The following is a 13,473-nucleotide window of genomic DNA, read 5'->3' on the forward strand; positions in this document are numbered from 1 at the left end:
GAAAGCATTGGGTATTCAATATATGGCTCAGATTCAGGATGCACAAGGACTGTTATCCTTTGAGACACTGCAGGAGAGTTACGGGTTGCAGGAGACCTGTAGGTTTCAATATGGACAGTTGAGACATGCCTATCTTGCGCAGAGCAAAACAGTTGATATGGGAATTTATAGAGATATTCTGGTAGACTATGTCTGTGTGATGGGAGGAACGAAAAGGGTAGTCTCGGATATTTATAGGGATTTGTTATATACCTTTCTTAATAGATTCCCTATTAAAGCAAAAGAGAAATGGGAGGAAGAGCTGGGAAGGATAGAGGAGGATAAATGGGAGGATATCATGGAGTATAGTCCCCAATTATCATTAAGTGAGCCGGGTAGACTTTTGCAATTCTATGTACTTCACAGAGTATATAGAACTCCAGATAGACTATATAAGGCAGGGCTGAGACAGACTTCAGTGTCCTAGGTGCCAGTCCGAGGGGGCAGGGATTATACACATGTTATGGCAATGTACGAGATTGAATTCATACTGGTTGGATGTGGGAGAAGCAATTGGAAAATCGTATGGCTGTGCAATTGAAAGAGATCCTGTGATATATATTTTGGGATATGTGGAAGAGATCACAGTTCCAAATCATCATAAAGTGGCCATAGCTAGATTATTATATGTTGCGTGTAAGTTAATTGCCAGGCACTGGTTGAGTGAGGTACCGCCGACTCTGCAGGAATGTTATAGACAGTCTATGATTATTAACATGGAAAAGAGCATTTATGAAAAAAGGAAAAGTGTGAAAACCTTTGAAACACTTGGGAAACCGTGGATGGAGAGGAACTGATTCCAAAGAATGTGGCTTTATTATGTAAGCAATGTATGCTATTGTCCTATTCTTGTTTCTAGAGGCTTTAAGGGAGGGATGGGGTAAGGGGGGGACTGGGGGATTGTTTCAAAAACTTTTTGTAAACATGTTTATTCTCCTTTTTGACACAATTGTGTCTGTTTGTCAACTATACTACTGTTAATAAAAAATTATCTGATTTAAAAAAAAATGCTCATTTGTACAACAATATGTGCAATTGTTCCTTCCTGTTCCTGTAACAAAGATAAAACAGCCTGTATTGCATTTTATTTTTTAACTGTAAAATCCAGTTGCTGTTTGATAATGCATTTAATGTATTATTATTGTGTGTATCATGTTGATGAATTTAATAGACCTACTCGTCAAGAAGAACCTGCTGGTTATGTTTCATCAGAATATCTGCCTTGGTATTCGGGCTAATGTAATCTTCCAAATCCTTATGTGGTAATGCACTTTTTGTGGTTGTTTTTATGACTCTTTGAATTGCTGACACATCAGGTTCCTTGATTGTGGCCTCTAAAGCTGGAGTCACACATAAGGATATTGTTAACGATATCGTTGTAACATCACGCTTTTGGTGACGTAGCAACGATCCCGCTAACGATCTCGTTATGTGTGACAGCGACCAACGATCAGGCCCCTGCTGGGAGATCGTTGGTCAATGATCAGGACCTTTTTTTGGTCGCTGATCACCCGCTGTCATCGCTGGATCGGCCTGTGTGACGCCGATCCATCGATGTGTTCACTTGTAACCAGGGTAAATATCGGGTTACTAAGCGCAGGGCCACGCTTATTAACCCGATATTTACCCTGGTTACCATTGTAAAAGTTAAAAAAAACAACAGTACATACTCACTTTCTGATGTCTGTCACGTCCCCCGGCGTCCACAGGGTTAAAACTGCTTTCGGCAGGAGCGCTGCTAATGCACGCGCTGCTGCCGAGAGCTTCCCTGCACTGACTGTGTCAGCGCCGGCCGTAAAGCAGAGCACACGCTGTTACTGCCGGCGCTGACAGTCAGTGCAGGGAAGCTCTTGGCCGGAGCGCGTGCATTAGCAGTGCTCTTGCCGAAAGCCGTTTTAACCCTGTGGATGCCGGCTGCGGACGTGACAGACATCAGAATGCGAGTATGTAGTGTTTTTGGTTTTTTTTTTTTTTTTACTTTTACAATGGTAACCAGGATAAATATCTGGTTACTAAGCGCGGCCCTGCACTTAGTAACCCGATGTTTACCCTGGTTACCCGGGGACAAGTCTGTGGAAGGCAAGGCGGTCCATCTTCCACCGTCAAAGAAGCATTCTCTGTTGGCTTCACATGAAATTATTGGCAGTCAGCTTCAATTTTAAGAGATTTCTCGGATTACAGTCATATTTACATGTATGTACAGTACAGAGCAAAAGTTTGGATACGCCTTCTCATTTAAAGATTTTTCTGTATTTTCATGAGTATGAAAATTGTACATTCACACTGAAGGCATCAAACTATGAATGAACACATGTGGAATTATATACTTAACAAAAAAGTGTGAAACAACTGAAATTATGTCTTATATTCTAGGTTCTTCAAAGTAGCCACCTTTTGCTTTGACTGCTTTGCACACTCTTGGCATTCTCTGGATGAGCTTTAAGAGATCCCACCCCCCACCACATCACCACACACAATCCCGCCCCCACCCCATTACCACACACAATGCTGCCCCCCCACGACATTACCACACACAATCCCGCCCGCCCCCCCACGACATTACCACACACAATCCTGCCCCCCGCCACATTACCACACACAATCCCGCCTGCCCACCACATCACCACACATAATCCTGATCCCACCACATCACCACGCATAATCCCGCCCCCCACTACATCACCACACATAATCCCGCCCCCCACCACATACAATCCCGCCCCTCCACCACATCACCATAAAATCCCGCCCCATCACCACACATAATCCCGCCCCTCCACCACATCACCACACATAATCCCGCCCCCTACCACATCACCACACATAATCCCGCCCCCCCCACCACATCACCACACACAAACTCGCCCCCCACATTACCAAGAATACCATTGGACACTAGCGAAAATTGCGATATCCCGTTTAAGTTAACAAGAAAACAATTCCCATGGCTTATTCCATGACCATTACAAAATGACAAGGACAAACATTCGATAAGATTGTCGTTCTCCTACCTGATCCTGTATTCACACACGGTCAATTATGCACTGCATTCTCTAGAGTAAAGGTACCGTCACACTGAACGATATCGTTGCTTTTTGTGACGTAGCAACGATATCGTTCACTAAATCGTTCTGTGTGACAGCGACCAACGATCAGGCCCCTGCTGGGAGATCGTTGGTCGCTGGGGAAAGTCCAGCACTTTATTTTGTCGCTGGATCTCCCGCTGACATCGCTGAATCGGCGTGTGTGATGCCGATTCAGCGATGTCATCACTGGTAACCAGGATAAACATCTGGTTACTAAGCGCAGGGCCACGCTTAGTAACCCGATGTTTACCTTGGTTACCGTTGTAAATGTAAAAAAAACAAACACTACATACTTAAATTCCCGGTGTCTGGTGAGGTCCCTCGCCTTCAGCTTCCCGCACTGACTGGTGAGCGTCGGCCAGCCGTAAAGCAAAGCACAGCGGTGTCGTCACCGCTGTACTTCACGGTCGGCGCTCAGTCAGTGCTGGAAGCTGAAGGCGAGGGACCTGACCAGACACCGGGAATGTAAGTACGTAGTGTTTGTTTTTTTACATTTACAACGGTAACCAGGGTAAACATCGGGTTACTAAGCGCGGCCCTGCGCTTAGTAACCCGATGTTTACCCTGGTTACCCAGGGACTTCGGGATCGTTGGTCGCTGGAGAGCTGTCTGTGTGACAGCTCTCCAGCGACCAAACAGCGACGCTGCAGCGATCGACATCGTTGTCGGTATCGCTGCAGCGTCGCTTAGTGTGACGGTACCTTAACAAGTTGCAAGGGTATGTGCACACGATGCAGATTTAGTGCAGAACTGCAGCAGATTTTTCTGCAGCAGAAACGCTGCAGAACTGCACTGTGATTTACAGTACAATGTAAATCAATGTGAAAAAAAAAGCTGTGCAGAAAAATCTGCGCAGAAACGCTGCAGATTTCAAAGAAGTGCATGTCACTTCTTTTGTGCAGTTCTGCAGCATTTCTGCACCCCTCCATTATAGAAATCCACAGTGGTAAAATCTGCACAAAAAACGCATAAAAAAAAACGTACCTGCGGATTCTGCCAGGAGATGCAGATTTAGTGCAGAAAATTCTGCACCACATTTCCTACGTGTGCACATAGCCTAAAGGTCTTTCAGTTCAAATTGTACCTGGTAGAAGTCAAGGAAAGATCTTTGAAAATGACTATAACTGTTTACAGAGAAATTTTAACTTAATTTATGTTTCGTTATGAAATTTGTTTAGATGCTGGAATGAATAAAAAACGCACATCTTACTGAATCCAGTTTGTTTATGATTTTACACTGTGAATAAATTGTATTAGTATTATTCAGAATTTTAATGATTATTATTAACTTCATTTTAAGTTAATTTACCACCTGCGTAAGCGCTATTGAATGTTGTCATTATTTACTTTAGTTTAATCACCAGCAGCGTTAATTAGATAGCAATGAGCGTGCCGAGCGTTAGCTGGCTGGAAACAGCTAGTAAATAATATGTAGCAAAGACGTCAGATTTTGTCATTTTGTTTTCTTGTAGGACTTGCCCAAACCATCTGAAGAAAAAGTTAAACTTATTTTAAACCAAAGTGCCTGGACCTCCCAATCCAACGCTTTAGCATCTTGTCTACCCAGGCTGTCAGGAAAATCAGAAACTGGAAAAACTGGGCTAATCAACCTAGGGAATACTTGTTATATGAATAGTGTCTTACAAGCACTTTTTATGGCTACAGAGTAAGTACCTGGAGTTTAGCGATGTTATTCGTATGTAACCAGTAGCAATATCTGCTGAAAAAGAAGCAATAATAACATGTAACAGTTGCCTTGTAAAAGAGGTGCAACATGGTGTGATACGGAGCAGGAATGGCTGGATAGCTTTAGTCATCATAATCTTATTATATAGCCTTGCTCCATTGATTAATGCACCATAAAATCAGCAAGTGCATTGATATTTTGCCTCCACTGTTACTATTGACTACGATACATAAGTAGTTCATTGGCAGGTTTGTGAACTCGCTTGAATGTTTATTACTCCTTCCTAATAGTGAAAAATATCATGGCACTCGCTTGTGATACCAGTGAGTACTGTAGTATTTTGCACTACTCCTTGGAGAGACACCCCCCCACCCTACCCCCACTACAGAGCACCACAATTTTCTAGCTATGAGTGCTCTGCAGAAATTTTATTTTATTTTTTCTTCTTCCTGTAAATTCAAAGCTCTCTAACTTGTAAGGCTCAATGGTCCACACCAGAGTCATTGGCAACCTCAAGAAACTGATCAGAAACATCATAGCAAAGAATGAATTAATCTGATTTAGGCCTCATTCAGACATCCGTTTTGTTGTATGTGTTGTATCCTTTTTTCACAGGAACACCTACAAATATAGTCTATATAGGTCTTTTCCTTGTGAAGGTTTCCTTTCTTTTTTTCTCTTTTGCTGATAAAATCAAAGAAATCTCTGATTTTTGATCCATTATATGAATCAAAATTGTCCGTTCAAGACAATGGGTCTGAAAAAAAAACCCAGCACAGTTGTATCCCAGTACTTTTTGTATTTCACTGTACACACTGCAGAATTATTAGGCAAGTTGTATTTTGATCACATGATACTTTTTATACATGTTGTCCTACTCCAAGCTGTTCAGGCTTGAGAGCCAAATACCAATTAAGTAAATCAGGTGATGTGCATCTCTGTAATGAGGAGGGGTGTTGTCTAATGACATCAAAACCCTATATAAGATGTGCTTAATTATTAGGCAACTTTCTTTCCTTTGGCAAAATGGGTCAGAAGAGAGATTTGACGGGCTCTGAAAAGTCCACAATTGTGAGATGTCTTGCAGAGGGATGCAGCAGTCTGGAAATTGCCAACCTTTTGAAGCGTGATAACCGAACAATCAAGCGTTTCAGGGCAAATAGCCAACAGGGTCGCAAGAAGCGTGTTGGGGAAAAAAAGGCGCAAAATAACTGCCCTTGAATTGAGGAAAATCAAGCGTGAAACTGCCAAGATGCCATTTGCCACCACTTTTGCCATAGTTCAGAGCTGCAACATTACTGCAGTAACAAAAGCACAAGGTGTGCGATACTCCAGGACATGGCCAAGGTAAGGAAGACTAAAAAACGACCACCTTTGAACAAGAAACATAAGATATTTCTTGGCCCAGTCTTGATGTTTTATCTTAAGACTGACTTTTCAAAGGTTTTATGGACTGATGAAATGAGTGACTCTTGATGGGCCAGAGGCTGGATCAGTAAAGAGCAGAGAGCTCCACTCCGACGCCAGCAAGGTGGAGGTGGGGTACTGGTATGGGCTGGTATCAACAAAGATGAACTTGTGGGACCTTTTCGGGTTGAGGATCGAGTGAAGCTCCACTCCCAGACCTACTACCAGTTTCTGGAAGACAACTTCTTCAAGCAGTGGTACAAGAAGAAGTCGGTATCGTTCAAGAAAAACAAGATTTTCATGCAGGACAATGTTCCATCACATGCCTCCAACTACTCCACAGTGTGGCTGGCCAGTAAAGGTCTCAAAGAATAAAAAATGACTTGCCTCCCTTGTTCACCTGATCTGGACCACATTGAGAACCTGTGGTCCCTCATAAAATGTGTGATCTACAGGCAAGGAAAACAGTCCACCTCTCGGAACAGTGTCTGGAGGCTGTGGTGGCTGCAGCACGCAATGTTGATCGTAAACAGATCAAGCAACTGACAGAATCTATGGCTGGAAGGCAGCTGAGTGTCATCATAAAGAAAGGTGGCTATATTGGTCACTCATTTTGTGGGGTTTTGTTTTTGCATGTCAGAAATATTTATTTTTAATTTTTGTGCAGTTATATTGGTTTACCTGGTGAAAATAAACAAGTGAGATGGGAATATATTTGGTTTTTATTAACCCCTTCATGACCCAGCCTATTTTGACCTTAAAGACCTTGCCGTTTTTTGCAATTCTGACCAGTGTCCCTTTATGAGGTAATAACTCAGGAACGCTTCAACGGATCCTAGCGGTTCTGAGATTGTTTTTTCGTGACATATTGGGCTTCATGTTAGTGGTAAATTTAGGTCAATAAATTCTGCGTTTATTTGTGATAAAAACGGAAATTTGGCGAAAATTTTGAAAATTTCACAATTTTCACATTTTGAATTTTTATTCTGTTAAACCAGAGAGATATGTGACACAAAATAGTTAATAAATAACATTTCCCACATGTTTACTTTACATCAGCACAATTTTGGAAACAAAATTTTTTTTTGTTAGGAAGTTATAAGGGTTAAAATTTGACCAGCGATTTGTAATTTTTACAACGAAATTTACAAAACCATTTTTTTTAAGGACCACCTCACATTTGAAGTCAGTTTGAGGGGTCTATATGGCTGAAAATACCCAAAAGTGACACCATTCTAAAAACTGCACCCCTCAAGGTACTCAAAACCACATTCAAGAAGTTTATTAACCCTTCAGGTGCTTCACAGCAGCAGAAGCAACATGGAAGGAAAAAATTAACATTTAACTTTTTAGTCACAAAAATTATTTTTAGCAACAATTTTTTTATTTTCCCAATAGTAAAAGGAGAAACTGAACCACGAAAGTTGTTGTCCAATTTGTCCTGAGTACGCTGATACCTCATATGTGGGGGTAAACCACTGTTTGGGCGCACGGCAGGGCTTGGAAGGGAAGGAGCGCCATTTGACTTTTTGAATGAAAAATTGGCTCCACTCTTTAGCGGACACCATGTCACGTTTGGAGAGCACCCGTGTACCTAAAAATTGGAGCTCCCCCACAAGTGACCCCATTTTGGAAACTAGACACCCCAAGGAACTTATCTAGATGCATAGTGAGCACTTTGAACCCCCAGGTGCTTCACAAATTGATCCGTAAAAATGAAAAAGTACTTTTTTTTCACAAAAAAATTCTTTTCGCCTCAATTTTTTCATTTTCACATGGGCAGTAGGATAAAATGGATCATAAAATTTGTTGGGCAATTTCTCCCGAGTACGCCGATACCTCATATGTGGGGGTAAACCACTGTTTGGGCACTCGGCAGGGCTCGGAAGGGAAGGCGCGCCATTTGACTTTTTGAATGGAAAATTAGCTCCAATTGTTAGCGGACACCATGTCGCGTTTGGAGAGCCCCTGTGTGCCTAAACATTGGAGCTCCCCCACAAGTGACCCCATTTTGGAAACTAGACCCCCCAAGGAACTTATCTAGATGCATATTGAGCACTTTAAACCCCCAGGTGCTTCACAGAAGTTTATAACGCAGAGCCATGAAAATAAAAAATAATTTTTCTTTCCTCAAAAATGATTTTTTTAGCCTGGAATTTCCTATTTTGCCAAGGATAATAGGAGAAATTGGACCCCAAATATTGTTGTCCAGTTTGTCCTGAGTACGCTGATACCCCATATGTGGGGGTAAACCACTGTTTGGGCGCACGGCAGGGCTCGGAAGGGATGGCACGCCATTTGGCTTTTTAAATGGAAAATTAGCTCCAATCATTAGCGGACACCATGTCACGTTTGGAGAGCCCCTGTGTGCCTAAACATTGGAGATCCCCCAGAAATGACCCCATTTTGGAAACTAGACCCCCAAAGGAACTAATCTAGATGTGTGGTGAGGACTTTGAACCCCCAAGTGCTTCACAGAAGTTTATAACGCAGAGCCATGAAAATAAAATAAAAAACTTATTTTCTCAAAAATGATCTTTTAGCCTGCAATTTTTTATTTTCCCAAGGGTAACAGGAGAAATTTGACCCCAAAAGTTGTTGTCCAGTTTCTCCTGAGTACTCTGATACCCCATATGTGGGGGTAAATCACTGTTTGGGCACATGCCGGGGCTCGGAAGTGAAGTAGTGACGTTTTGAAATGCAGACTTTGATGGAATGCTCTGTGGGCGTCACGTTGCGTTTGCAGAGCCCCTGATGTGGCTTAACAGTAGAAACCCCCCACAAGTGACCCCATTTTGGAAACTAGACCCCCAAAGGAACTTATCTAGATGTGTGGTGAGCACTTTGAACCCCCAAGTGCTTCATAGAAGTTTATAATGCAGAGCCGTGAAAATAATAAATACGTTTTCTTTCCTCAAAAATAATTATTTAGCCCAGAATTTTTTAATTTTCCCAAGGGTAACCGGAGAAACTGGACAACAAATATTGAGGTCAAATTTCTCCTGAGTACGGTGATACCCCATATGTGGGGGTAAACCACTGTTTTGGCACACGTTGGGGCTCGGAAGTGAAGTAGTGACGTTTTGAAATGCAGACTTTGATGGAATGGTCTGCGGGCGTCACATTGCGTTTGCAGAGCCCCTGGTGTGCCTAAACAGTAGAAACCCCCCACAAGTGACCACATTTTAGAAACTAGACCCCCCAAGGAACTTATCTAGGTATGTGGTGAGCACTTTGAACCCCCAAGTGCTTCACAGACGTTTACAACGCAGAGCTGTGAAAATAAAAAATCATTTTTCTTTCCTCAAAAATGATGTTTTAGCAAGCATTTTTTTAGATTCACAAGGGTAACAGGAGAAATTGGACCCCAGTAATTGTTGCGCAGTTTATCCTGAGTACACTGATACCCCATATGTGGGGGTAAACCACTGTTTGGGCACACGTCAGGGCTCGGAAGTGAGGGAGCACCATTTGACTTTTTGAATACGAGATTGGCTGGAATCAATGGTGGCGCCATGTTGCGTTTGGACACCCCTGATGTGCCTAAACAGTGGTAACCCCTCAATTCTACCTCCAACACTAACCCCAACACACCCCTAACCCTAATCCCAACTGTAGCCATAACCCTAATCACAACCCTAACCCTAAGGCTATGTGCCCACGTTGCGGATTCGTGTGAGATATTTCCGCACTATTTTTGAAAAATCCGCGGGTAAAAGGCACTGCGTTTTACCTGCGGATTTTCCGCGGATTTTCAGTGTTTTTTGTGCGGATTTCACCTGCGGATTCCTATTGAGGAACAGGTGTAAATCCGCACAAAGAATTGGCATGCTGCGGAAAATACAACGCAGCGTTTCCGTGCGGTATTTTCTGCACCATGGGCACAGCGGATTTGGTTTTTCATATGTTTACATGGTACTGTAAACCTGATGGAATACTGCTGCGAATCCGCAGCGGCCAATCCGCAGCCAAATCCGCACCGTGTGCACATAGCCTAATTCTAAAGGTATGTGCACACTGCGGAAAACGCTGCAGATCCGCAGCAGTTTCCCATGAGTTTACAGTTCAATGTAGACCTATGGGAAACAAAAATCGCTGTACACATGCTGCAGAAAAACTGCACGGAAACGCAGCGGTTTACATTCCGCAGCATGTCACTTCTTTGTGCGGATTCCGCAGCGGTTTTACAACTGCTCAAATAGAAAATCGCAATTGTAAAACCGCAGTGAAATGCGCAGAAAAAAACGCGGTAAATCCGCAGCGGTTTAGCACTGCGGATTTATCAAATCCGCAGCGGAAAAATCCGCAGAGGACCAGAATACGTGTGCACATACCGAAACCCTACCCCTACCCCTAACCCTACCCCTAACCCTACCCCTAACCCTAACCCTAGCCCTAGCCCTAACCCTACCCCTAACCCTAGCCCTAACCCTACCCCTAACTCTAACCCTAACCCTATTCTAACATTAGTGGAAAAAAAAAATGTCTTTATTTTTTTATTGTCCCTACCTATGGGGGTGACAATGGGGGGGGTCATTTATTTTTTTTTTTTTTTATTTTGATCACTGAGATATAATCTTATCTCAGTGATCAAAATGCACTTTGGAACGAAACTGCCGGCCGGCAGATTCGGCGGGCGCACTGCGCATGCGCCCGCCATTTTGGAAGATGGCGGCGCCCAGGGAGAAGACGGACGGGACCCCGGCAGGATCGGTAAGTATGATGGGGTGGGGAGGACCACGGGGGGGGGGGGGGGGGGGATCGGAGCGCGGCAGGCGTGGAACGGAGCGCGGCAGGCGTGGAACGGAGCACGGGGGGCGTGGAACGGAGCACGGGGGGCTGGAACGGAGCACGGGGGGGTGGATCAGAATGCAGGGGGGGTGATTGGAGCACGGGGGGGGTGATTGGAGCACAGGGGGGAGCGGAGCACTGGATGGAGGGGAGCCGGAGCAGTGTACCGGACAGATCGGGGGGCTGGGGGGCGATCGGTGGGGTGGGGGCACATTAGTATTTCCAGCCATGGCCGATGATATTGCAGCATCGGCCATGGCTGGATTGTAATATTTCACCAGTTATAATAGGTGAAATATTACAAATCGCTCTGATTGGCAGTTTCACTTTCAACAGCCAATCAGAGCGATCGTATCCACGAGGGGGTGAAGCCACCCCCCCCCTGGCCTAAACTACCACTCCCCCTGTCCCTGCAGATCGGGTGAAATGGGAGTTAACCCTTTCACCGGATCTGCAGGGACGCGATCTTTCCATGACGCCACATAGGCGTCATGGGTCGGATTGGCACCGAATTTCATGACGCCTACGTGGCGTCATGGGTCGGGAAGGGGTTAAGTTGCCTAATAATTCGGCACAGTACTAGTTACCTGCACAAACAGATATCCTGCTAAGATGGCTAAATCTAAAAAAAAAAAAAAAAAACCTCACTCCAACTTCCAAAAGTATTAAGCTTTGATATTTGAGTCTTTTGGGTTGATTGAGAACATAGTTGTTGTTCAATAATAAAAATAATCCTCTAAAATACAACTTGCCTAATAATTCTGCACACAGTGTATAAGGGTATGTTTCTACGTGCCGGAATGGCTGCACTTTTCGCCCAAAGCGCCGCCCCCCTTTGTACACGCAGTGATTCCGCATGTGTTCGTTGAACACATGCGGAGTCCCCGCATCCTATCCATAGAGACGGAGCGTCTCCAAAAGATAAATAGACATGCTCCGATCTAGAATGACTCCGCATGTCTGGATACGCAGGGCAGTGCGCACGTAGTGGAGACTGGATTTCATAAAATCCCCTCCACTATGCTGTAACATCTGGGGGCTGCGGATTAGAGGCTGCGGCTGTATGCAGCGTCCAATCCGCAGCATATCCTGATGTAATATGCCCAGTGGAAACATACCCTAATAGGTAGAATAAGCTTGGAGATTTTTTTTTTTTACTACGAGAAAAATGAATGCAACTATTATGGCAAAAACACACACTGACCAATAGATTACAATCTTGTAAAAAGCACAGATTAAAATGGATCTGTTTTTGTCAAATGCAAAAAAAACCTTCTGCTTAAATGAGGTCTTGCATGTTCCTTTAAATGATGGAAGAAATTGTTACTTTTAATGTGTAGGGCGGTATTCACTAATTTCGTAATTAGCATTCCTAAAGAGTATTTTAGATAAAAACCAAAGTTAATTGCATAGTTAGAAAAATATTTTTCTATATTGTATCTAGTGTCCATGAAGTCTCATGTCGGGTAGGACCATTTTACTAGTTTTTCTCGTTTATAACATAAACTAAAGGTACCTTCACACTAAGCGACGCTGCAGCGATACTGACAACGATGTCGATCGCTGCAGTGTCGCTGTTTGGTCACTGGAGAGCTGTCACACAGACAGCTCTCCAGCGACCAACGATCCCGAGGTCCCCGGTAACCAGGGTAAACATCGGGTTACTAAGCGCAGGGCCGCGCTTAGTAACCCGATGTTTACCATGGTTACCAGTGTAAACGTAAAAAAAAAAACAAACACTACATACTTACCTTCAGCTGTCTGTCCTCCAGCGCTCTGCTTTCCTCTGCACTGTCAGCGCCGGAAAGCAGAGCAGTGACGTCACCGCTGTGCTTTCCGGCTGGCCGGCGCTGACACAGGATGCAGGAGGAGTGCAGAGAAGCAGAGCGCCGGGGACAGACAGCTGAAGGTAAGTATGTAGTGTTTTGTTTTTTTTTAACGTTTACGCTGGTAACCATGGTAAACATCGGGTTACTAAGCGCGGCCCTGCGCTTAGTAACCCGATGTTTACCCTAGTTACCAGAGAAGACAACGCTGGATCGGCGTCACACACGCCGATCCAGCGATGTCAGCGGGAGATCCAGCGACGAAATAAAGTTCTGGACTTTCCTCAGCGACCAACGATCTCCCAGCAGGGGCCTGATCGTTGGTCGCTGTCACACATAACGATTTCCTTAACGATATCGTTGCTACGTCACAAAAAGCAACGATATCGTTAACGATATCGTTATGTGTGAAGGTACCTTAACTCTCCTTTAAAATCTTCTTATCATCGATATAACCTTGGTAAAGTCAACCAAAGCAAGACCAGTGTGGACCTGCACAAATGACAAAATGACCTCTCGAAGCATTGCATAGCTGAAGCTGTGGCACAAGTTTGTGATTGGTGAAGAGTCCCACCTATGGGGATAGCGAGAGTCTGCGGACCCTCATTCCACCACGTGTGGAGGCTACTTTTGTCCA

At 44.1% G+C, this 13,473-nt stretch overlaps 1 protein-coding gene across 1 annotated transcript in view; it reads left to right on the plus strand.

Annotated features, from left to right (window-relative positions):
• USP38 (ubiquitin specific peptidase 38) overlaps window positions 1-13,473 on the plus strand; it is an 85,916-nt gene that overhangs the window by 49,837 nt on the left and 22,606 nt on the right. Inside the window, exon 7 of the mRNA XM_069744004.1 lies at window positions 4,598-4,791. Coding sequence (XP_069600105.1) covers window positions 4,598-4,791 — 194 coding nt within the window. The remainder of the gene's footprint in view (window positions 1-4,597; window positions 4,792-13,473) is intronic.

The sequence above is a fragment of the Ranitomeya imitator genome, chromosome 1 (genome assembly GCF_032444005.1).
Source record: "Ranitomeya imitator isolate aRanImi1 chromosome 1, aRanImi1.pri, whole genome shotgun sequence".
Taxonomy (NCBI): domain Eukaryota; kingdom Metazoa; phylum Chordata; class Amphibia; order Anura; family Dendrobatidae; genus Ranitomeya; species Ranitomeya imitator.